Source organism: Podarcis liolepis, assembly GCF_965112155.1.
Source record: "Podarcis liolepis genome assembly, chromosome: 6".
Classification (NCBI taxonomy): Eukaryota; Metazoa; Chordata; class Lepidosauria; order Squamata; family Lacertidae; genus Podarcis; species Podarcis liolepis.
Genome location: NC_139559.1, coordinates 95,757,515 through 95,783,485, shown reverse-complemented (window position 1 = coordinate 95,783,485; position 25,971 = coordinate 95,757,515). Strand labels below are relative to the sequence as shown.

General features: G+C 44.6%; 1 protein-coding gene across 3 annotated transcripts in view; it reads left to right on the top strand.

Annotated features, from left to right (window-relative positions):
• The window catches only part of LOC310708573 (sterol O-acyltransferase 1-like), a 175,369-nt gene that overhangs the window by 131,294 nt on the left and 18,104 nt on the right, over window positions 1-25,971 (top strand). Inside the window, exons 1-7 of one of the 3 annotated variants that reach the window (XM_083507150.1) lie at window positions 4,423-4,477; window positions 8,693-8,759; window positions 10,703-10,963; window positions 16,148-16,285; window positions 23,163-23,221; window positions 25,570-25,715; window positions 25,822-25,881. In XM_083507150.1, coding sequence (XP_083363276.1) covers window positions 16,165-16,285; window positions 23,163-23,221; window positions 25,570-25,715; window positions 25,822-25,881 — 386 coding nt within the window. In that variant the 5' untranslated portion in view covers window positions 4,423-4,477; window positions 8,693-8,759; window positions 10,703-10,963; window positions 16,148-16,164. Of the gene's footprint in view, window positions 1-4,422; window positions 4,478-5,358; window positions 5,653-8,692; window positions 8,760-10,702; window positions 10,964-16,147; window positions 16,286-23,162; window positions 23,222-25,569; window positions 25,716-25,821; window positions 25,882-25,971 lie in introns of those variants that run through there. The other 2 variants (XM_083507151.1, XM_083507152.1) reach the window with 2 other exon arrangements.

The following is a 25,971-nucleotide window of genomic DNA, read 5'->3' as shown; positions in this document are numbered from 1 at the left end:
TGTCAGGTAGTTGTTTATCTCTTTGACATCTGATGGGAGGGCGTTCCACAGGGCGGGCACCACTACCGAGAAGGCCCTCTGCCTGGTTCCCTGTAGCTTTGATTCTTGCAATGAGGGAACCGTCAGAAGGCACTCGGCGCTGGACCTCAGCGTCCGGGCAGAACGATGGGGGTGGAGACGCTCCTTCAGGTATACCAGGCCAAGGCTGTTTAGGGCTTTAAAGGTCAACACCAACACTTTGAATTGTGCTCAGAAACGTACTGGGAGCCAATGTAGACCTTTCAAGACCGATGTTATGTGGTCTCGGCGGCCGCCCACAGTCACCAGTCTAGCTGCCACATTCTGGATTAGTTGTAGTTTCCGGGTCACCTTCAAAGGTAGCCCCATGTAGAGCGCATTGCAGTAGTCCAAGCGGGAGATAACTAGAGCATGCACCACTCTGGCGAGACAGTCCGTGGGCAGGTAGGGTCTCAGCCTGCGTACCAGATGGAGCTGGTAGAAAGCTGCCCTGGATACAGAATTGACCTGCGCCTCCAAGGACAGCTGTGAGTCCAAAATAACTCCCAGGCTGCGCACCTGGTCCTTCAGGGGCACAGTTACCCCATTCAGGACCAGGGAATCCTCCACACCAACTCATCCCCTGTCCCCCAAAATAGTACTTCTGTCTTGTCAGGATTCAACTTCAATCCATTAGCCGCCATCCATCCTCCAACCGCCTCCAGGCACTCACACAGGACCTTCACTGCCTGCACTGGTTCTGATTTGAAAGAGAGGTAGAGCTGGGTATCATCTGCATATTGATGGACACCCAGTCCAAACTCCCTGATGATCTCTCCCAGCGGCTTCATATAGATGTTAAAAAGCATGGGGGAGAGGACGGAACTGTGAGGCACCCCACAAGTGAGGGCCCAACACTCATCCCCCAACACCACTTTCTGAACACGGCCCAGGAGGAAGGAGCGGAACCACTGTATAACAGTGCCCCCAGCTCCTATAGGCCGAGGGAGCCGGCGTTTGTCCGCAGACAGCTGGCCAGCATGACTAAGCAGCTTCTGGCGAACCAGAGCAATGCACGGAAATGCCATTTACCTTCCCGCCAGAGCGGTACCTATTTATCTACTCGCACTGGTGGATTAGCTCAACACAAAGATGGCCAGTCAGGTTCCTCCATAAGTTCACAAGCAGCAGGGTATCAGCAGAATAAAGGTCCCAGGCATCTGGCACTCAGGGGTACATTGCCTCTGAACATGCAGGTTCCATTTCCTCTCATGGCTGAAATTTGTTCATAGACCTACCTTCCATAAATCTGCCCCAAAGTCTTTCTGAAAGATACCAAAGCCACTGCCCAGCTCAGTCAGTAGAGCATGAGACTCAATCTCAGGGTCGAGTGTTCGAGATGCACATTCGGCAAAGAGATTCCTGCACTGCAGGGGGTTGGACTAGATGACCCAACTCTACAGTTCTACGATTCTGCTATGCCCAGTGCTGATCCTAAAACTCAACAGAGGAAGATGAATACATCAGACATCATCATCACATCTCGTTGCATAAGCTCATCGACACCTTGCCAGACAGACTAGCTTGTCAAAGACAAGGATCTAGTTAGCCTTCTGTCTGAACACATGCCTGTTGCATCCCAAAGCAATTCTGCTGTTTACCTGGACGGCCGGGTGACAGTGAGGTTGGAGGATGCACAGGAGTGTGGAAATGCTGGTGGCAGTTCCACTGGTGCAGCTGCAAAGCCTCCACCTCACCCCTTCCCTATTCAGATAAGCAGCAGCAGAGCCACTGACATCGGGAAGGCAGCTTAGCCTCTCCACACACATTGCTGCGGATTAGATGAGACCCAACCCTGCCAACAAAATTGCTCGAAATACATTGCTGGATGGAGAACTTCCGAGTGGGTTCATCCAACTTCGTTCCAAGTGCTTTCAAGCTGGAATGGTTTCGCTGAACTCGTGTCTCCAGGATCCTGTTGTCCCCCAGGCAATATTTCAGCTCTGTTTCTCTCATTATCTTTTAAATGTTTCTTTTTAAAAAAATTCTCTTAGTGCCCTGATAGAAGGGCAGCTTTATCAATCTTATTTATTTCTTGCCCACATAGCCCACCTGTCCACCAAATGTTGCTCAGGGTGGCTCGCACCACCAGAAACACGGTTTTTGAAACATAATAAAACACAAAGTAATCTATAATAATAATAATAATAATAATAAATTTTATTTATATCCCGCCCTCCCCAGCCGAAGCCGGGCTCAGGGCGGCTAACAACACTAAAATAGTGCAACATTATAAAACATCATAAGAATTAATTAAAATCACAATTGATGGCAACCATAAACTAAAGTATTGTAAAGATTGCCAAAGGAGGGAGTCAGGCTGTGCCCTAACCAAAGGCCTGGTGAAACAGCTCTGTCTTGCAGGCCCTGCGGAAAGATGTCAAGTCCTGCAGGGCCCTTGTCTCTTGTGACAGAGCGTTCCACCAGGTTGGAGCCGCAGCCGAAAAAGCCCTGGCTCTAGTTGAGGCCAGCCTAACCTCTCTGTGGCCTGGGACCTTCAAGGTGTTTTTATTTGAGGACCGTAAGTTCCTCTGTGGGGCATACCAGGAGAGGCGGTCCCGTAGATACGAGGGTCCTAGGCCGTGTAGGGCTTTGAAGGTTAAAACCAGCACCTTAAACCTGATCCTGTACTCCACCGGGAGCCAGTGCAGCTGGTATAGCACCGGATGAATGTGATCCCGCAGCGAAGACCCCGTAAGGAGTCTTGCTGCGGCATTCTGCACCCGCTGGAGTTTCTGGGTCAGTCTCAAGGGCAGCCCCACGTAGAGCGAGTTACAATAATCCAGTCTGGAGGTGACCGTCGCATGGATCACAGTGGCTAGGTCAGGGCGAGAGAGGTAAGGAGCCAACTGCTTAGCTTGGCGGAGATGAAAAAATGCCGCCTTTGTTATAGCTGCAATCTGCGCCTCCATGGAGAGGGAGGTATCGAAGATTACACCCAAACTCTTAACGGACGGTGCTGGCACTAATTGCACCCCCGCAAGAGATGGGAGTTGCCCCCTCAATCCCATATCGTCCCGTCCCAGCCAGAGGACCTCTGTCTTCGAAGGATTTAACTTCAACCGGCTCCCACGTAACCATCCAGCCACAGCTTCCAAGCATCTGATCAGTGTGTCTGGGGCCGAGTCAGGATGGCCATCCATCAACAGATAGAGTTGGGTGTCATCAGCATACTGATGGCAGCCCAGCCCAAAACTCCGGACAAGCTGGGCGAGGGGGCGCATAAAGATGTTAAAAAGCATCGGGGAGAGAATCGCACCCTGAGGCACTCCACACACCAAGGAGTGGCGGGATGACAGTTCCCCCCCAAGCGCCACCCTCTGTCCCCGACCAGAGAGAAACGAGCGCAGCCATTGAAGGACTGTGCCCTGGATCCCCACGTCGGCGAGGCGGTGGTCCAGAAGTTCATGATCAACCATGTCAAAAGCTGCTGACAGATCTAGAAGAATCAGCAGCCCCGACCCGCCTCGATCCAGCTGTCTACGAAGATCATCTGTTAGGGCGACCAGAGCCGTCTCGGTCCCATGACCAGCGCGGAAGCCAGACTGGAATGGATCCAGAGCCTTAAGGATTACTTATAGATGGGATGCGGGTGGCGCTGTGGGTTAAGCCACAGAGCCTAGGACTTGCCAATCTGAAGGTCGGTGGTTCGAATCCCCATGACGGGGTGAGCTCCCGTTGCTCGGTCCCTGCTCCTGCCCACCTTTTTTTATTTTAATAATTTTTATTGAATGGTTTTATGTTACAAAAAACAATACAGCCATACTACCACTAAATATAATTAAGAAATAAAAATTACATACATCGATATGCTCCGGCCAACCTAGCAGTTCGAAAGCACATCAAAGTGCAAGTAGATAAATAGGTACCACTCCGGCGGGAAGGTAAACGGCGTTTCCGTGCGCTGCTCTGGTTCGCCAGAAGTGGCTTAGTCATGCTGGCCACATGACCCGGAAGCTGTACGCCGGCTCCCTCGGCCAATAAAGCAAGATGAGCGCCGCAACCCCAGAGTCGGCCACAACTGGACCTAATGGTCAGGGGCCCCTTTACCTTTAATCTATAAGGAACAGGGTCTATTCCACACGGGCCTGCTCAAACCTTACGGTCATCTTCAGAGGCCTTCCCTCGCAGCAGGTAGTGACTACTGGAGCAGGGCTTTCTCAGTCGTGGCCCCCGGACTTCATACAATCCTCCTCACCACCCCCACCCCGCCGGGAGGTTTGCCTGGTGTGACAGACAGCAGAGCCAGAGAAGTTTGGCTGGTGATGCAGTGCCTCAGAAATCCCACCAGACGGCTGTGGCCTCTTTCTGATTGGCTACCAAGGCATCCAGTTGGGGGAGGGGGAGCAGCACTTTTGGAGGGAAAATAAAAGGAACCGTTTCTGAGGGAATGTCCAGCTAGCATGGGCAAAGCCAGAATGTATGTTGGGGGGGCAGAACCTCAGTTTGTATGGATTTAATTGATTTATTTGAAGGGGGGCAGCTGTCCCGCTCTGCCACACACACACACACACACACACACGGCTGCGCTCATGCCAGATAGATATAGATAGCGATAGGGAGGTGGTTTAAGAGAAACCGTGAGGTAGAGTTGGGAAAAGTGTGTTTCACATCCACCCTGAGGGAAATATCTACAGCTAGAGAAAGGAGTCTCTAGACTGAGGGTCTAGGGAGAGTATTCATTTTTTTAAAAAAAATAATATTTATTAAACAATCAAAAGCTTCAAAATTTAAACATAAAATACAAACACCAAAAAAGCTACAAAATGGGAAAATACAAAACAAAACACATAGAAGTACACAATAAAAAACAGTTAACAGAATAGAAAAAAAGAAGAAAAAACACCAAAAAAGAAAACAGAAAAAAGATTAGTATTTTCATATCTTATACCTCATTCACTAGTTTCTTGACCTCCTCACACCTCCCTTTTTGTATTCCAGTTCAGATATTAAGTTCAGCAAGTCCTTACCCTCTATCATTCATCCTCACTCAACATCTTAACCTATAATAAATATATATTTTCCACCATTGTCATCCATATTTGCATATCCTTATTAATCTTTTAACTAACACCACTTATTTTCAACCCAACATCCCTTTAACATTCATTAATTTTACAGTATTTCTGTAGATAGTCTTTAATTTTTTTCCATTCTTCTTTCACCGCCACTTCTCCCTGATCTCGGATTCTGCCAGTCATTTCTGCCAATTCCATGTAGTCGATCACCTTCATCTGCCATTCTTCCAGAGTGGGTAGATCTTGTGTCTTCCAATAGTCTAGGGAGAGTATTCAGACAGGAGTGAAGTGGAGGAGCTGAGTTCGAGTCAGGAGGGGAGAGATCTTCTAGAAAGAGAAGACTCCCAAAGCAGTTAAGGGATGGTGTGGGGAGATCCCCTGGGTCCGCAGTACATTTTGGAGTAGCTCAGTGAAGGAGGTGAGGACAGGTGACCCCACCTTGGCCCGAAGTCATCCCCCCCCCCAAAGCAGGCTCAAAGCTTTTCCAAATCATTTTCTCAGCAGCTAAAAGGCATCAGAAGCATTTCGCTCTGCTGTAACCAAGGTCGCTTCTCAGGCTAGCTGACCTTGCCAAAAGGTACATTCAACTTGCCACTTTTCTTTCCGGGAACTGTGCCAATAGAGCAAGAGAAAAGAAACATATCTTGGACACGATGGAACGCGAGGCTTCTCTTTTTTTATATATATAAATATTTTATTAAGTTTCACAATAAGAAAAGCATACAAAGAAAATACAAAGTCGCAGAAAACAAAACAATACAAAAATACAAACTTTAAACACATCAAAAAAGAAAAAAGAAATAAAAACACATATATTAACAAAAAACAAAAATTTCCCTCTTTCTTAATTTCTCATCTTCATTTAACTTATTTTCCCGACTTCCTCACATCTCCCATTCTTGTATCCCTTTTTAGAAATCAGTTCAGCAAATTCATATGCTATTAATTTATCTATTGTTAATCCAATCTTACATTTTACTTTGTTGCTAAAGCCCCTGCAGTTCATTTCAATGTCCTTAACATTCATAAATTTTGCAATATTTCTGCAAATAAATTTTAAATTTCTTCCAATCTTCCTCCACCGTCTCCTCTCCCTGGTCTCGGATTCTGCCAGTCATCTCCGCCATCTCCATATATGGAGGCTTCTCATCCCTCTTTCCTGGGAAGAGTCCAAAAGAGTCCCAAGACAGGAGCTTTCTGTTCATGCTCAGGAAACCCATCATGGGGCAGGACTCTTGAAGAGGAGGAGAAAGGCGAGGGAACTGTCATTGCTCTGTGCAAATGACTGTGAAGCCATGCTTGTTTTGTGAATCTTGCTCCTTCTGCCACCCCGGATGGCAGAATAAAGCTTTTTCTCCGAAACTATTCCTTGAGTGTCTGTTGACTCCCATTTCCCCGTCCCGGGCGCAAAGCTCTTCTCACCCGAGGCGAAAAAGGCTACATCAGGAAGTGTGAATGTCAAAAGGCTGTCTAAGAAACCAAAGTATGAATCTGTAACACTTAAGCAACAACTGAGGGAACTGAAGTCAAGTGTAATAACCACCCTGAGACGTGAGGGTATAGGGCGGTATATAAATTCAATAAATAATAGTAGGAATAAAATAACTGGAAATAAGCTGAGCTTTTTACCATCTAGTCTAGAAGCCTGCAGCATCTACCTGAAACGTAATAACGGAACATGAGCAACTGAAGTTTAAAAGAAGCTGTGCTTGATGAGAGGCCTGTCATATCCATTCAATTTAGTAAAATTATTAATAGGCTGTTTCCTGAAAGAACATTATCTCCTAAAATATTCCTTGTTTTAGCCACTGTGCTCTGTCAAATAAATCTTCCTTACTTGTTCAACTTCTGTTTGAGTCTCCAAGCATCTGATTTTTACCTCACACAAGAACCCAAAGGCGTAGCCAGGATTTTTGTTGGGAGCGGCAGGCTTTTGTTAGGGGGGGAACCTCAGATTTGTATTGATTTTGATTGATTTGGGGGGCAGCTGCCCCCTGCACCCCCCAGCTATGCCCATGCAAGAACCAAAAGATAACCTATGGTGGTTGAAAATCTATATAATAGAGTGTTATACGTAGTTCGAATCTGCTGTAATCCATAGACAGAGGTGCTAGGCAAATTATTTATTTGCCAGGCCTTTTTCTTTCTTTGAAATAATTTTTATTTGGTTTTACAAATACTGTATAGAATTATAACAATACAAAATACACATCCCTATTTAGAGATTTTTCTGAATTTCTGGACTTCCCGCCTTCCCCTCCATGGGTCCTCTTGTCAACCTTTTCAACTGCATATTATTTCATAATCCATATTTTATGTCTCTCCATTTTGTCCATAATACACCCCCCCCCCCCAATTCTTTATTGAAGTTTTGGTCTTCTTGGTTCCTGAGCTTTCCGATCAGTTTTGTCATTTCGTCATGATCCAACAGCTTAGTTTGCCATTCCTCTCTGGGAGGGACTTTGTCTTCTTTCCATCTCTGGGCTAGTAACATTTGTGCGGCTGCCAGGCCTTTTAACATACCACTAAAGCTGTCTTTAACTGATTGTGCCCAGGGATCCCACTCACTTTATTATTCTTTTGTTCGGTGTCTCTTGAGTTTCAAAACCGTGCGTGCATTGTATTGTATGAATTTGTGAGCTGCCCTTGGAGTTTTTCACTGAAGGGCAGCATAAATAACATCTTGTACTTGTGGCCATGAACATTACGCTCGTGTCCATGACTATTCCAAAGGCTCAGGAAAACATTCAGTCAGGAACAAAATGTTCATATACCAGCTTTTGTGGGAAAGGATTAGCAAACGCACAGAAGAATGATCTGTATGGGGAAGGCTAAGGACTGAGAAATTATACACAAAGAGACACTAGTTGTGGTGAATTGTAAACAGTGAAGCCAGAAGGAAAGGAAATGTCAAAAAGTTTGGACAATGATAATTAAAATAATTACAGGCTCCACTTGCAAGAGTCGTTGATAACACAGATATCTTTGACATATAAGTGTTGCATATTGAAATGGAAAAAAAGCACTTGCAGAAGCCCCCCCCCCCCTTCTACATTTCTTAATAAAGTTACAGGAGCTCTTTCCAGCTTTGGAGCTAATCTTGATTTTGCTATTAGATACACACTGAGGAAGAGGAAACAAGGCAACCCTGAAAAGTTGTATGAGAGTGTCCCCATCTTTCCTTTCTCATACATGCTGTTGTGCAACATGGTAGGTTTTTGTTTGTGACAGCAACATGCAGGGCCGAAGAAGCCGTGTGCATCCTTCCCACCCTGTCATCACTTTCTATACATATTCTCCTCCCTCCTTCTAACAAGATTTGTTAGAACGAGCTTCATAGAAAGAATACAGTGGAATGAGCTGGGCGGTAGAGTACTTCTGCAGTGGCAGAATTATGTGGGAAATTGCAGTCAAGCACAACTGCATGACAACTGGTTAGTATATGAAGGGGCTAAGACCACGGAGTTCTTTCCCTTAAGTGGGTCACACCCCCTTTTCTTCATAAGGAAGTGGAGCTTCTTCCTCTTCTTCTCTTTCTCCATGTAATTGACAAAGGAAGACATGTCCAAGCTTAGAGTGCATGTTTGAAATCATCTTTCTGTATTTTCTACCCAAAGGTATTCTGCCTGTGTTCTCTTTGCTGCTGCTTGGATAAATGCATGAATCCGACCTTGGAATTTGTAAGTAAAGCATTTTTAACTTACTTAGCAGTGTGTGGTCTATTCATTGCAACAGGGGCAGCACTGGATGCAACTAAACAGGATATGAAAAGGGTCTCATGGCCTACATTCCCATGGTACACTGCTGCTTTACTTTTGTGAGTTTAAACTCTGCTACTGGGGCTCTCCCCTGCTGGAGAGTGAGTTTAGGCCCACAATTTGAATCCAGGCACCCAGCCATTTTTTTGTTATTTACCTTCCTCCACCCCCACCTGGTCACAGGGATTCATAATGTTTGATGTTTTACTTTGTTTGATGTTTAAATTTCCTGGAAGCCATCCAAGGTGGCTGGGGCAGCCCAGTCAGATGGGTGACATATAAATTATTATTATTATTATTATTATTATTATTAAAGGTAAAGGGTCCCCTGACCATTAGGTCCAGTCGTGACCAACTCTGGGGTTGCGGTGCTCATCTCACTTTATTGGCCGAGGGAGCCGGCATACAGCTTCCGGGTCATGTGGCCAGCATGACTAAGCCGCTTCTGGCGAAACAGAGCAGCGCATGGACACGCCGTTTACCTTTCCGCCAGAGCGGTACCTATTTATCTACTTGCACTTTGATGTGCTTTCAAACTGCTAGGTTGGCAGGAGCAGGGACTGAGCAACGGGAGCTCACGATGTCGCAGGGATTTGAACCGCTGACCTTCTGATCGGCAACCCCTAGGCTCTGTGGTTTAACCCACAGCGCCACCCGTGTCCCTCTTATTATTATTATTGTTGTTGTTGTTGTTATTATTACCCTCCCACAAATTCAGGGTATAGGCAGTGGTGGTGAATATGTTTTTTCCCTATCAGCGCTCACCTCCATCAACAAAGCCCCAGAGATTTATTATGTTAGGAAAGTGCGCATTGTCTCTATTTTCTGGTCCAAGAGTCTTTTCTACGGATTGGTTACATTCGGTGTGAGACTTTAATAATAATAATAATAATAATAATAATTTTTATTTATACCCCACCCTCCCCAGCCAAGGCCGGGCTCACGGCGGCTTACAAGCAATAATAAAAACAAGTTGAATGATTACAACTTAAAAACAATATTAAAATATTAAAATACAACATTAAAATATTGAAACATTAAAATATTAAAATGTAGCCTCATCACAGGAGAAGGAAAAGAAAAAAGAGACTTTAAATGTTGACTACAGAAGTACTGTAAAATTAAGGAATGTTAAAATGATGTCTGATGGAAAATAATTGGTATTGGTAAAAAGACTTTTAAGAAAATGTAAATAAGGATTGATAACTGGAAAATTGAAATTTATAATAGGTTAATATCTTGAATGAGGATAAATGTTAGAGGGTAAGGATTTGCTGAACTTAATATCTGAACTGGAATACAAAATGGGAGGTGTGAGGAGGTCAAGAAACTAGTGAGTGAAAGATAAGATTTGAATAATATTAATCTATTTTTTGTTTTGTCTTTTGTCTTTTTTCTCTGTTTCTATTCTTTCTTTCTTTTTCTTTGTCTTTTTTCCATTGCTAACTGTTTTTTATTGTGTATTCTTCATGTGTTTTGTTTTTGCATTTTTATATTTTAGTAGTTTTCTTTTATGCATAAATCTTGGAATCTTTTCTGGTTTGTGAAACCTTAATAAAGGTTATTTTTTTAAAAATGAAAAAAATAAATAAACGTTGACTACAGCATAAGGAAAATTAATAAATGAACACACAGAGAGAACCAACCCAAACGGGGGCGGCACAAAAAAAAGTGTGTCACCACCCGCTCTCTTCTCCCCAGTGGCGTAGCGTGGGGGGGTGCAGGGGGGGCCGGCCGCACCGGGCGCAACACCTGGGGGTTAGGGGGCGCAAATTACTTGCCTTGCCCCGGGTGCTGACAAACCACGCTACGCCACTGCTTCTCCCCCAACCTCCCGCAGGCATTTCTGGTTTTGCATTGCCAGAAGAGACCTGCCCTTGGAAGCGCCACCTCCCCCAGCAGCAGCACGTGCGAAGGCTCCCTCGGCCGGCCAGTAGCCGGAGCCTCTCGCCGCTGCGCAGCGCCGTTTCCTGCTCCCTTCGCCTCCCCTTTGCCGGCCCGCCGTGACGAAGGCGGAGGAGGAACCCAGCCATATAGCGGCCGCTCCTTCCCTTCCCCGCCGCGGGGGGAGCTGCAAAAGCCGGAGCTGGAGGCGACGGCGCAGGCTGGAGAAGAGACGCGGAAACGCAGGTAGGCGCGCCGGGGACGGTGATGGAAGGACTCGGGAGTGGGGCGAAGCGCAAGGGGCGGCGAAGGGCCGGGAGAGGGGGCGCAGGTACCCCTCCTGAACCCCCCCGGTCGCCGTCGAGAGGGAGCGATGGCGTGCGGGGAGGGGGAGAAGGAGCGAAGGGAGCCCGTTGGCCGCCCCTTCCTCCTCTCCTTCTCGTGCGTAAAGGCTGAGCCCACCCGCGCCACCGGGAACCCGGAAGGGCATTCTCCCCCCTCTCTTTACTCACGAGTCAGCCACGTCGGATCCAGGGGGATTAATTGGCCAAATCAGTGTGTAAACGGGGATCAGGGGTCTGGCCAGTTCGCGAGGTTTCCGCGAGAGGTTTTCTGATCCCCGCACCATCGTTTTCCGTGCACGGCCCATAGCGAGCGCATGTGGTCCTTTGGAACAGGAAGCCCAATGGAGGATGCGGATTTACTCGGGGTGAGGCATGGAAGGCAGAAGGAGAAACCGGGGCAAAGGGCTTCCTTTTTTCCACCCGCCTTGGAGAATTATTTACGCAGTTTAAGCTTTATAGAATAAGAGCTTAGTGGGGGTTTTTGTTTGTTATTTTTTAAGGTTGATTTCTCCCAAGAGGTTGCGGTTCGGAAATGAATGATTGTGTACCCAGAGTGGGGAAGATGTCACAGAGGGGAGGGAGAAAACTTGGGCAACGATGAAAAGAGGGAAAACAGCAGCCAGTTGGTGGCACCTTAAAAAGTAACATATTTATGCTGGGAGAGGCTTGCCGGACCGGACACCAGAGGCCACTTTTTATCAGGTGTGAACTGCTCCTATCATTTCCCAGACTGAAGATAAGCCGTGGCATCAAATGACAAAGCAATGCAGAAAATACAGTCTGTGCTGATTTGATCCAAGCTTTAATTCAGTTGCTGGCAGCCTGTGGTTTTTTGCATTTTGTTGTCATTTTAGACCACAGCTTACCACACTTTCTCTCTGCATGCCAAATTTAGGATAACACTTCACGTGTCTATTCCAAGACAGTTTATGCACTGTTAATCTATTACTCTTTAAGGGTCATGAGTGGGGGCAGGGGATACCTAAGCTGCTCCCTTTCTTTCTCAAGAAATGGATCAGGAGGACCCTGGGGTGGGTTAGAGGTCCTGTAATCCAAACCATTGGATATCTCTGACCCTGGGAGGGTCCCCGAAGGATAGGAGATGGGAGACACTGGAGAAGGCAAGAGTAATAAGGAATGCTTTGCTGCTGGGTCACAAATGCAGTTCAAAGCTGATGGGCTGGAGACACATTGATAAAAGAGATGTCTGGAGAAGTTATAATATAGATCTTGGCTGAAGTACAGTAGTACCTTGGTTCTCAAACTTAATCCATTCCGGAAGTTCGTTCCAAAACCAAGGTGTTCCAAAACCAAGGCGTGTTTTCCCATAGAAAGTAATGTAAAATGGATTAATCTGTTCCAGACTTTGAAAAACAACCCCTAAAACAGCCATTTAACATGAATTTTACTCTCTTAACAAGACCTTTGATCCATAAAATGAAAGCAATAAACAATGTACTGCAGTCACACAATCAATCAGTAGCTGAACTGGGTTCCACACGGTCACAAAAACAAAACAAAAAAGCCACAAAACAGCAAAATAAAGTTGTTTCAGCACCAAGGTGTTTGAGAACCAAGGTATCATACAGTGGATAACTAGAGAAGCTCATGAGTGGGAACTGAACCTCTGAAAGGGGTTCTTCAAAAATCTGCCGCAAAATGCTCATTCCCTTTCCACAGAGGAATTTATAGGGTAAGTGATTCTACAAATTGCAGTGTAACTTGCTCTAAGCCCATTTTCTTAAGGACTGCTGTTCTAAGAGCTAGATTAATTTTGCTTTCCTGGAGTTCAAACCCTCTTTGTGATTGTAAATTCCCGGAGATTTTGAGACCCATGCCCCTCCTGCTCCTTTAAAAGCTCCTCTCTGTTTCTGAGGTGATGGCCAGCCGTTGTCCTTTTTATACCTGTTTTAGTCATTTGAAAATTCATCTAGTTTGTTGTTCCTAAATTATACACTGTCACATCTTTTTGTGGTTTGATCACATGGCACCCTATGACTACCAGTGCATTCTGTTACACTTACCCCTCCCTTGTTTCTCTAATATGCAGGATTCCTGGAGTTCTTTCAACTTCTCTGGTTCTGATTGACTGAAATATCCAAATGGTTTAATCTAGCATCTGCATCAAATTGGAGCTATCTCAAATCTTTGAAATGCCTTAAAAATAGACTTTTGTGGCTCTTAAAAATTAAATTATAGTCAAATTTCCTTGTTTAAAAACAAAGCTGCTTTAAATGAAATTTGAATTCAAGGCAGGGGAGTTCAAAGTTTTCTTCCTTCTATGTAGGAAGATCTGAATTACAAATGAGAAACTTTAATTAAATCAACTAATGCTGAGCTGGTGTGGTGTTGTAGTGACCATGGAACTGCACTATATGGGTCAGGAAATCCCTGGTATAGATCTTCGGCCTGCTATGAGCTTAGACAATCATTGGTCTCTTGCCCTTCACTTCTCATATACAAGACATGGGATACCTTAAAAGGTTGTAGAATAGGAGCAAGAAATTGTATGTGAAGTATTTTGAATATTCTAAAATGTTGTTTTGATGGCTACATAATTGTTATAATAATTGGTCTTGAATTGAATCCATCCTGAACTAGACAGCACAGTGAATTTCCAGAAGTGATGCTAAATCCCACACGACACCAGGATATCTGTGGTTGGGTCCTCCTGTTTTATTTATGTATCAATTTATCTCCTGAATTTTAAAATGGGGCTATGGTTTCAGCTTCTGATCAAAGCACCACCACCAGAGGATGGAGGGTTCCCACATGCTGGTAGCCTAGTGTGAAGTAAGAGTGCAGGTAGAAATGGCTAGTGGCACCTTTGTATCGCCCACATCTTGTTGTTTCAACGGAAAGCTGTGAGGCATGCAAAAACTCCTTTAAGCTCAGTTATTGCCCTTGGATTTTCTGTGTAAAGTGAATGTCAACTTAGGCAACTAATAGAGGCAGTTAATAGAGTTGGCAGTTAATAGAGGTATTGTAGTGAGTCAGGTGGACCATTGTTTTATCTTCTTAATGTATGGCTACGTTAGTAGTGACTGGGGCCACCTGGTGCTGTAGCCTGACATGCAAGAGAAGTGGTTTTGATGAAACTGGGCTGAGGAACGTTCCATGTTGGCAGCTTTTATTTTTCTTAAAATATTGTTTAAGGGAGTCTTTAAAAAGAATAAAATGCAGATAAACCTGACTCTGAGAAGATGAATTAAAATCAACAGTCGTAACCCTTGATTTCAGTGGGTGTACGGCCAGTGTGACTTGGTTAGATATAGCTTCTTGTTTTGACGTCGAGTTTCTAAAATGATTTATTGTTGATTGGTAAACTATTTTGAATAATAATATTTGCAGATAAGTGCGGAGAGTCTGCTGAATGGAGTTTGACATCTATCATAAGCATAAAACACGACTCTTAAATACCGTATTTTTCGCCCTATAGGACGCACCGTCCCATAAGGCGCACCTAGTTTTTTGGGGGGGAAATAAAGGGAAAAAAATTATTTCCCCCCAGCTTCCCCCGACCCCAGCCCCCAAACAGGCAGCTCTCTGCAAGCCGTGGGAGCCTAGCGCTGGCTCCCGCTGCTTGCGGAGAGGTCCGCGAAGCCTGGACGCGCTGAGATCAGCGCGTGCAGGCTTCGGGATGCCGGCAACTCTCCCCAAGCAGCGGGAGTGTTCCTGCTGCTTGCGGAGAGGTCCGCGAAGCCTGGACGCGCTGAGATCAGCGCGTGCAGGCTTCGGGATGCCGGCAACTCTCCCCAAGCAGCGGGAGCGTTCCCGCTGCTTGCGGAAAGGTCCGCGAAGCCTGGACGCGCTGAGATCAGCGCGCGCAGGCTTCGGCATGCCGGCAACTCTCCCCTAGCAGCGGGAGCGTTCCCGCTGCTTGCGGAGAGGTCCGCGAAGCCTGGAGAGCGAGAGGGGTCGCTGCGCACCGACCGCTCTCGCTCTCCAGGCTTCAGCGAAAGCCTGCATTCGCCCCATAGGACGCACACACATTTCCCCTTCATTTTTGGAGGGGAAAAAGTGCGTCCTATAGGGCGAAAAATACGGTAGGCTTGCAGTAAACCATTTGCCTGATTGCATGTGGCAAGTAAAAATTGCCTGTAGGGGAACTGGTGTACTTTCCCTGTGGTAGGGAAGGTGAGATAGTGACCAAATATGCATGTCAATAACTTTTTTTCTCCTCCTTTTGTGGTAAGAGCTAACAAAGCTGGAAACCTTTAGTTAATCACATTTTCTGGTTTTATCTGAACCAGGAAACTCTGGTTGCCAGCTTTGGAACAAACCAGCTTATTAAACTAGTGTCAGACTTTGACTTAATATCCCAGTGTGTGTGTTCTGAGGTGGGAACTATAGTTTTCTGATTTGGATGAGATAGAAAACTATCATTATTTGGATGTTTTATGGTTTAATCGTAGCTTGGGCAAAGGGCTTGTTCATGATTTGCTTATTAAGCAAGGATCATCAGAACTGGCAGCAAAAAAGTGATGTGTATGTGTGATTTATCCCTCTAAACTGACATATCACCTTAAACGCAATGGCTGCAAGTGGTGAAATCTTACCTTTATGGAAGATTTCCTTTGACGGCATTAAAGGAACAAAGATCAGGTCAGAAAACATTTCCTGCAACTTTTACCTTCATTAATACTCAACCAGAACAAGTCTTTTGAAAGATACAAGTTTAAGGCAGCCTTTTTAACCATACATCCTGATATGTTGTTAGATTACAAGTCCCATCCTTCCTAGCTAGGAAAACAAGTGGTCAGAGATTATGGGAATTGTAGTCTAGCAACATCTGGGGACCCAACCAAGATTGAGAGAGGCTGGTTCAGAGAGTGTGAAGGGAACAGTTTGTGGTTTTGAACAAACCCTATCCTCTACTTTCACAACTTTCATCAGTCTGAAGTGGTGTATTTAGAAATGTTTTCTGGCAGCCAGGAGGCCTAGGGACTTGTTTTGTAAAAGAAAGATTGAGAGAGCACTGAGGTTCTCAGAATGATTATAATTATACACCATATAATAAAGAACGATAAGCGCATGGTCATAAAAAGCTGAGGTACTTCATACAAGTAAATTTTGTCCTCTGCAGTGCGTTAGCCTGACACCATGGTGGGTGAAGAAAATATCTCCGTAAGGAATCGCCGATCAACTTATGAGACTGCAGAAGAGAAAGAAGACTTGTCAAAGAGGCATGAAGCAGACTGGTCTTTCCCACAATCAAGCAATGGTGAGATTTCTTCATCAGTAACTGCAGAGATCTTACCTGATTTAGCAGATGAAATGATAAGCAGTGAAATTATTTTAAATCTGCATGTGAACAAAAGATCTGAAGTACAGTAAATATGAATCCAATTGTTTCCAGTGTTCACCATGTTCAGTGGGTTTACTCTGAGTAAAACTTTGTTGACTACAACTCAGTGCATGTATCTTTGGTGGTGTAGTTCAACGTGGTACTCAGCCAGTTCTGAGCATGTTTGCCTTGTGCTAATAACTTGACCTCAGCACTGTATTTGTTCCCTGACTCGTTTTCTTTTAGCTGTGTGCCAAATTTGTGAAGCCAGCGGAGGGGATTCTTCTAGAGAACTTTTATGACCTGACTAGGAAACGCATCTATACTTAAATTATCCGTGTTGTAGTTTTTGTTTCAACAGCTACCAGATATTTGCCTCAAGATGTGAATACTGGCATTCATTGCTAAGCTTGTTTACTCAAATTCAAGCTGGGTGTAAAACTGCCTTCTACTGAGTTGGACCAGCAGTTCATCTCACCCAGTACTGCTTACTCAGACAGGCAGTAGCTCTTCAGGCCCCCTTATTGTGATTGGATGGGATTCCACCAAGTCTTTGTGTACGCAGAATGATGGCCACTCGCCCAACCAGCCTTTCCCTGCCCACGGGCCTTAGGTTGCCAATCCCTGGTGTAGATGCAATTATGAGATTTCTTTATAAGTAACTGCAGAAATCTTATGTGAATAAATATAAGAATTTATCAGTGGATTTATTTTGAATCTGCAAATGAACAAAAGTTGTGAAGTACAGTAAATACGAATTCTTCCTCCGTTCTTAAATAATGGATTGTTTCCAGTGTTCACCATGTCCAATGGGTCTACTATGAGTAAAACTTTGTTACAACCCAATACATGTATTTTGGCTTTCCAGTCTTTCTGGACCTGTTGGCACATCTGTAAAGTGGGTTGATTGTTGTGTTGCTACACACACCCTACGACAAAGCACATCTTGTAAACTATCTTTGTCTTGTATGACAAAGCACATCTTGTAAACTATTTTCTCATTTGTGATAGGAAAAAATGCTGCTTTCAAGCCAAGTTTCGGTGTGTGGGTTGTGGGTGTGTAATATTGTGTGTGCCTGGGACGGCCTCTGCTGACTCGTGCACTTAAGGTTGCCATATCGATGACCACTGGATTCTAACCATAGCTGAGAACTCAAATGACAAACTGAGTTATGATGAATTTGCGTAGCTGACAAATTGTGTTTTCAAGCTGCTCCTGTTTTCTATCCTCACAGCACTCAACATTGTAAGCTCAGTCCTGTTTGAAAGCTCAGACCCTGTCTCCAGGGAACAGGACCTTTGGGAGGCTGAGCGATGGCCCTAATTGTGGTCTGTCATTCTCAAAAATATGCCAAACCATCTTTATATTTCCTTAGCCATGGGTTGGCGTGACGTCTGGAGTGAGCCAAAAGAGGCTTTGTTCCTGGATTGATTGATTGATTGATTGATTGATTATTTATTTATTTATTTATTTGACCACTTATTCCTAAGTGGGCCTAACTTCTTATTAAGCGGCCCTGTTCTTAATTTAGCACCTTTTTTGGTTCGGATAAAAGGTCTAATGAGTTTAAAAAATCCAAGCCTGATGTGAAGAATCTGCCTTGGTTCGCATCTCGTTTTATGTCGTTTCTTGGGTTTTTGGGTGGAAAGAAACCTTCATGGAAACGGAATGTTCTGCCCCTGGAGTTTGATTGGGGATTGGGCTGGTGTACCGCTAAAGATGATATGCAAGGGTATGTGTTCCTGAAAGGGCTTTGAAAATGCCTTTGTCCTTCTCTCAAATAGTGTTGGATTTCAGCTGTGACTAATCTGTCTTGAGGTAAGCATGTGGGATCTTTGTCTTGTAGTCCGGGACTTGCAAGGCCGTGGTAATTTCCCAAGGTGGAGGTTACTCCAGGTCATTCCTTAGTGTTGCAGACACAAATGATATGTCAGAAGAATGAATGTGCAGAGGGAAATTGAAGCTGAGGAGGAAGAGGACATAGTTGGTTAATGTTAAACACAGGCTCATTTGTTTTTTTCTTTGGAAAGTTACTTTTCTTTCTCATTTCCCTCCTGCCTTTCCCATCCGTTCAGTGGCTTGTCATTACTATTTACATACGTCACAATTTATCGTTATGTTATTTTTAGCCTGCTTTTCAGGCAATGGGGGCTCCCAAAGTAGCTTTCATACACTCCTCAATTAAAAGTGAGCGTCAGTGAAACACTGTTAAAATGACCACAAATAGCTAATCAAATATTAAGAGAAAGTATAGGTAAGTCTTTTTATATAACTCATTAAAGCCAGAGTTTCCTTAATGCTTGGGCTATACTATAAACACTTTGGCAAAGAAGAGAGATGTGTGATGTTCCTTCAGATAATGCTGTGTGTTGCAGGTAACTTGGTACTCAGCCAGCTCTGAGCGTGTTTGCCTTGTGCTAATAATCTGACCTTAGCACTGTATTTCCCCCCTTAACTGAATAGTTTCTCTTTTAGCTGTGCTTCAGCTCTGTGAAACCACTGTAGGGTATTCTCACTAGTGTTCTAGTTTTACCTGACCAATATACAAATCCATAGCTCACTCATCGGCATTGTACTTTTTATTGAAAGAGGTACCAGACATTTGCCCCTGGGTGTGAATACTGGCATTCATTGCTAAACATGTTTACTCAAATTCAAGCTGGGTGCGAAACTGTCTTCTACAGTGGTACCTCAGGTTAAGTACTTAATTCGTTCCGGAGGTCCGTTCTTAACCTGAAACTGTTCTTAACCTGAAGCACCACTTTAGCTAATGGGGCCTCCTGCGGCCGCTGCGCCGCCAGAGCACGATTTCTGTTCTCATCCTGAAGCAAAGTACTTAACCCGAGGTAATATTTCTCGGTTAGCGGAGTCTGTAACCTGAAGCGTATGTAACCCGAGGTACCACTGTACTGAGTTGGACCAGCAGTTCATCTGACCCAGTACTGCTTACTCTTGACAGGCGGTTGCTCTTCAGACCACCTTATTGTGAACGGGTGGGATTCCACCAAGTCGTTGTGTGCGCAGAATGAGGTCCACTCGCCCAGCCGGCCTTTCCCTGCCCCGTAACGCATCAATCTGCTCTGGAGAGTTGGGGGAGTCTCCTCAGAACAGGTTTAGGGGTCATGCAGGGGGAAGAGAGAAGGGAAAGTGTCATTGCACGAGTGAACCTCATACCCCACAGACATACCCTACTTAGCACTATGTTGAATTCCACCCATCATTTTCAACTGGAGATGCCAGAACTTGAACCTGGGATTTTCTGCATGCAACACATGTTCTCTTCCAATGGCTTGAGCTGTGCCCCACTTTCCAGGTCCCTCTGTCAGGTGTACTCTCTGTCTGGACTCAGTAGACTGTATATGGGTCGGACCCACCACCCCATTCACAAAAGAGGACACCAATTTGCATGTGCTTTATGTCATATTCCAACTTATGTTCCACTCTGGGTGGGGTGGAGACCTGAAAAAATAGGTTAGGGGCTAAACACAAGTAATAAGATGTCAAACAAAATGTAAGCTTCCTCCAGAAATGTATTTTCATACTAGGCAAAGTTTGACTTGTTGAGTTTCTGCAGGGAGAGTATTGTGCCTGAGAAAGCGTCAGCTACAACAGCTCCAGTCTCTTGTGGGAAGGAATTTAAGGATGTGGGGGGTGGGTGCAGTTAAGCAGATTGCAACAACAACATGGGGTGTGGGATCAATTGCTTTCCCACCCTGGGAGTAGTTGTTGCTGGTGTGAACACTTAAATGGGTATATTCACATCAGAGGCTAACCACTTTTTTAACTCAAGTAAAGAAAAGAGTTGTCATGTGACCTGGAATAATAACCTTGCTATAATGATTTAAACTTCATAACTAACAAGAAATACTGATGGGATGCCTTGGTTGCTTTTTGTCAGTTTAATTCTGAGTTTATCCAAGTATATTGTTTCCAATTTGAACCATTTTGTCTCATATAGCAAGCTAAATAATTCACATAGCAAGTTCGTCATTTAGCAAACCAGCAGTTTAAGCACAACCACAGCCATTCCCTGCACCTTCTTTCATACTTAAGAGCACCTCAAAACCAAGCTAAAGGGAAATTCATTAATAAAAGGGATCTTTATTTATCCTTTAGTAATATGAATGTTCCCTTCACTAGTTTGGGCTGGAATTTCATTCAACATGTGCCCACTAAACTGATAGAAAGGTCAAGAGTTTCTTCTCAGTGATGATGTAATAATGAAATAGACCACGGGTTCTGCAGTTTGCCACACTGGTTTAGTGACTCATTTCGGACAAATCTGGAAGAACATTAGTCAATTCAACTTTCTGTCCTGTGGTTCCATCCAAGTTTGGCAATAGGTTGACTATGCAGTCTTGCATTACAGAGTTTGAATTATATATACACGACATGTAGCACATATTAATGCTGACCTGGCACACAAGCCCATTCTATATGTACTCTCTGGCTTGCTGGTGTAGATCAGGCATCGACAGCCTTTCCTTGCCTCGGGCCGGTGTCTCCAGCGATGATCATGCGGAGGGTGGGGGAGCACGCGCCCGTACGCGGTCGCACACGCTATTTCCAGCGCACCTTTGGGTCAGAGGAGACCAGAAATAGCTTGTGTGCACGCGCACGGGCCTCCTCCAACACAGATCTGCACCGGAGATGGCATTTGTGCACGCATACACGCACTCCAGGGACACGGGTGGTGCTGTGGGTTGAACCACAAAGCCTAGGACTTGCTGATCAGAAGGTCGGCGGTTCGAATCCCCGCGACGGGGTGAGCTCCCGTTGTTCGGTCCCTGCTCCTGCCAACCTAGCAGTTCAAAAGCACGTCAGAGTGCAAGTAGATAAATAGCTCTGGCTAGAAGGTAAACGGCATTTCCGTGTGCTGCTCTGGTTTGCCAGAAGCGGCTTAGTCTGCAGATGAACAAAAGTCCTAAAGTATAATAAATACGAATTCTTCCTCGGTTCTTAAATAATGGATTGTTTCCAGTGTTCACCATGTCCAATGGGACTACTATGAGTAAAACTTTGTTACAACCCAATACATGTATTTTGGCTTTCCAATCTGTTTGGATCTGTTGGCACATCTGTAAAGTGGATTAATTGTTCACACCCTACAACAAAGCACATCTTGCAAACTATTTTATTGTTTGTGAGAGGGTAAAATGCTGCTTTCAAGCCAAGTTTCAGTGTGTGGGTTGTGGGTGTGTAATATTGTGTGTGCCTGGGATGGCGTCTGCTGACTCATGCACTTAGGGTTGTCATATTGATGACCACTGGATTCTAACCGTAGCTTAGAACTCAAATGATGAGTTGAGTTATGATGAATTTGCATAGCTGGCAAATTGTGTTTTCAAGCTGCTCCTATTTTCTCTCCTCACAGCACTCTACATGGTAAGCTCAGTCCTGTTTGAAAGCTCCGACCCTGTCTCCAGGGAACAGGACCTTTGGGAGGCTGAGCGACGGCCCTAATTGTGGTCTGTCAGTTTGAAAATAAAACCTTGTATTTACATACAGTGGTGCCCCGCAAGACGAATGCCTCGCAAGACGGAAAACCCGCTAGACGAAAGGGTTTTCCGTTTTGGAGGTGCTTCGCAAAACGAATTTCCTATGGGCTTGCTTCGCAAGACGACAATGCCTTGCGAGTTCCTGCGGGTTTCCCCCCCTCCCCCGTCCTTTTTCTTAGCCGCTAAGCTGCTTATCAGCTGATCCGATCAGCAGATAAGACGCTAATAGCGCTAATCCGCTAATCTGTCAATGGGCTTGTTTTGGAAGACGAAAAAACTGCTAGATGAAGAGAATCACAGAACGGATTCTTTTCGTCTTGTGAGGCACCACTGTAACTCTCCTCCTTTGTTCTGAGTGCATGTAATGTTCTCTTTATTTTTCGGTCTTGAATTTAAAGATTTTCCTACCCCGGGCCATTTTATGATAAAAGCGTAGGCATACCTTTCTGAATGCTTTTTTAAATGAGAGGAATGTCAAGAAGAACCATCTAACTGCAATTCTGCAGAAACAATTTTGTTTCTGTTTTCAGAAAAACTTATTTCTATGCATTGTACACTCGTGTTGTCACAGTTGAATGTCTTGTGTGCACCGTCTCTGCCGTCTTGCTCTCACTTGGCTGGTGAACTGGTGCCTGGGCTGTACCACTTGAGGGTTCAGGGGGCAAGCGGTGCATGGACGGTTGAATCCTACAGATGTCTGGCAGGTGGCCAAACTAGAAACCTTCTCCCTAGCACCTCCTGGGGTTTTTTTAGTATTTGGGTAGATATGTTTAAATGATCTGCCGCCATTAACTACAGTTTTAATGCACTCCAGGAAGGGAATCCTTGGAAATTGGAATAGGTTGTACATATTTCCTTTTGGTCAGTAGCGGACAACTAATACAGGTACATCTGGGCAGGTGAGTAAGTGAAAGTTTTGGGGGCTCGTAACCTTTGTGGTCTTACATGCAGCACTGATTTTAAAATACCGTATGTACTCGAGTATAAGCCAACCCGAATATAAGCCGAGGCACCTAATTTTAGCACAAAAAACTGAGAAAAGCTTATTGACTTGAACAAGCAGCCTGAAAGGGCTCCTTTTGGGCTGCTCGTCCCTTCGCCGCCACCCACCTCACTCGAGTATAAGCCGAGGGGGGCTTTTTCAGCATAAAAAATGTGCTAAAAATATCAGCTTATACTCGAGTATATACGGTACTTTAAATTTCCAGTTTGCATACTTTTCCTGTTTTGCCTTTCATGCTTGTGGAAAACTTATACCCAATATTTATTGTCTTTATCATTTACATCACAATAACAATTTGTTTTTTTCTCTTAGGTCGTGTTGACATTGACCATTTGGTCACTCGAAAGATGCAACTTTTGGTGGAGGCTGAGGTAAACCTGTCTGAATTGTAGTTAATATGAGTTGACGAGGAGGAATCCCTAGATAGCAAAAAAAACCCACAAACCTCCCATCTGTGATGGATCTATGCATATTATGGGCCTGTTAGAAATCCTAAATCCTGTAAATTGGGAGTCACTGAGTCTGGGACTGCTGAAAGATTTCCTCAAATGCAGAAATCGTAAACAATGCTCACTTTCCTGTGAGCTCTTTTAAACTATCTAATCATGCTTCCTGAGAATATCAAAACTAGGGCTTCTGACATTTTATTTTATTTGAACCATTACAGTCCTTTGTACTTTTATTATCCCCAACCCTTCAAATGTTCATGCTTTTCTCTGATGCCGTAGAAACCTTCAGCTGCTGTTGTAGGGCACAGGAGGCGGATGGGCTGCTTTCATCCTCTAGTCTGTTAGCAAGTGGGATGCTTAAGGAATTCATTCTTTGTGAATTCCAGCATGAATAACCTGATTTGGTTTGATCCCTGGAGGCACACTCCATTGTCTCTTGAGACAGATGGATGCCAACAATAACAACCTGATCTGCACCTCCTGGCCAGATTGAAACTTAAACCATTCACCCTCTTCCACTTTCGCTAAGAAAGCATATCAAAATGCATTTAGAAATCTTGAGAGAGAAATGTGTGTTTAATTGCATTAAAAGAAAAAGCAGGACAAAAGAGAACTGTGAGTGCATGAGAAAGCAGATAAGTTCTCAGATATTTGCTGTTGTATGTGAAAAATAAAAGTCTTTTATTTTAAGAAGAAGAAAGTCTCACAGACTGGCTATCCATCACTAGCCAAAGCATTGCTGCTCATATTTAGTGCAGCTAGAGCCACAATAGCTGCATATCCATGTTTTGGTAAACTGGGAATGGGAGGCTGTGGGATTAGGCTGTTCCGGCATGCTACTGCTTTGGACTGTAGGGTGACTCACATGTGGCTCTGGAACTATTGCTGGGTACCCTTTTGAGTCTTTGAACTTATCAGGAATTAATTAGTGGGAGGATGGAGAAGCTTCCCTGGGAATCGGCTTATCCACCTACCGACTTTTTCCTTGTAGTGAGCAGATAGAGGAGAGAAAGATCCATGTTCCTAGTTTCAGGTGGGGCAGCAGTGAAGCCCAACAGGTCTTGCCTGCATATCAGCTGCCTCACGGAAAAGGAGCCACAAAGTACACATAGTCCTTTCCTCTTGGGGCTGTGTCTGCAATATGTGAATGGATAACAGCAGGTGACCTCATTCCCCAGGCAAATTCCCAGGACTACATGGAAAGCCAGAACTCTGTTGTTGCTCGGGTGCTGTTTGCCCTGTGCAGCAGAAACCCTGTAGCTTGCTTTCCCTTCTCTTGGTTCTTTCTCTTTGTTTATTTTTCACTGTCTCTTGGCATCATTCTTCGTTGACTGTGTGGAGCGGCAATGGCAGTTCAATCAGCCCTTTAATTTGTAAACAAACAAACAAAACACCCTGTGCTTTGTGAACACTCTGCGCTAAGCAAAGCAGCCCGAAAACTTCCTACCACACTATCACACTTGTTTGCTCTTCTTGCTGAATGTTAGCCATCACAGCTTCTGTTTTTTAATAACTCTGGAAGTACAAGAGTATTCCTCTCTACTGTTGCTGCCCTAGCCCCTTGCCCCTTTTTGTTGGGTTCTGCTAGCCAGGGCGCCACCTCTGAAGCAACTTCATTAAACGGTTAGCTGTTCATTTTTAAAGAATCTTTGTGTGTATGGTGGGGAGTTAACCAGAACTGAGCATTTTGTGGGTGACCACGGTGCCTTCTTATATCCTGTTCTTGGACTTGTCAGCTTTCCTTAAATTTAATAGACTAATGGAATGTGTTTTGCATACGGTTGGTATTTGACTAGTATAACAAAAACAAAATAAAAAGCCCCTGCAGAACAAGTCAGTTTTCTGGTCAGATTTCTGTTAGATATGTTGAGTGAGTTTATTTGTAAGCAAGATGGGAGGCAGATAGGCTAACTATGATTTTCTTAGAAAAGCTCTGCAGTTGGCGACTTTGCTTCCACATTCTTGGGGAGCTGCTGATAGTGGTTTAAACCAGGAATGGGGAACCAGATGTTGCTGGACTAGGAAGTCCTATCAGCGCTGACCATTGTCCCCACTGGCCGTGACTTTGACTGGGGTCCGAGAATATGTCGTCAGTTGTCAGGAAATGAGACATGTTCATGATTTGTTGTTAGCATGGTGTTAGGAAGTCAGCCTTGCATTTGAAGGTAAAGAGTAACATGCCATTTTAGCAGGCAAATTATAGGCAATACTTAACAATTATACTTAAGGTGTTCTCTTTCCTATTCCTTCCTTCCTCCAAATATTATCAGCAAATGAAGCCAGCTTTCATGCAGCGAATCGACAGCCACTTTACAGAATTCGTAAATGGCTTGATTGCAAAGTCCGTGCAGCTTGAGTCTTCGCCCCCTGCCTTCCCAGCCGCATGCTTAGAGAAAGACGGTGGCCTCAAAAGCAAGTATGTTGGTTCTTGGCTGAATCTGAAGCAGAGTCTATTTGTTGTTTTCTCTTTCTTTTTTTAAAAAAACTACAACTACTCTGCTGAATATTTGTTCTTTTCACAGAGGATCAAGAGCACCTCCAGAACATGGAAAAGTTTTTGTTGCTAGAAAGTCTGTCTTGGAGTGAGTATGTTAATGAGATTGTAAATTTCACTAGTGCCCTTGCTAAAGTTAAAGTTACCTTCATCCAGTGGGTAGCTTATCTCCATATCT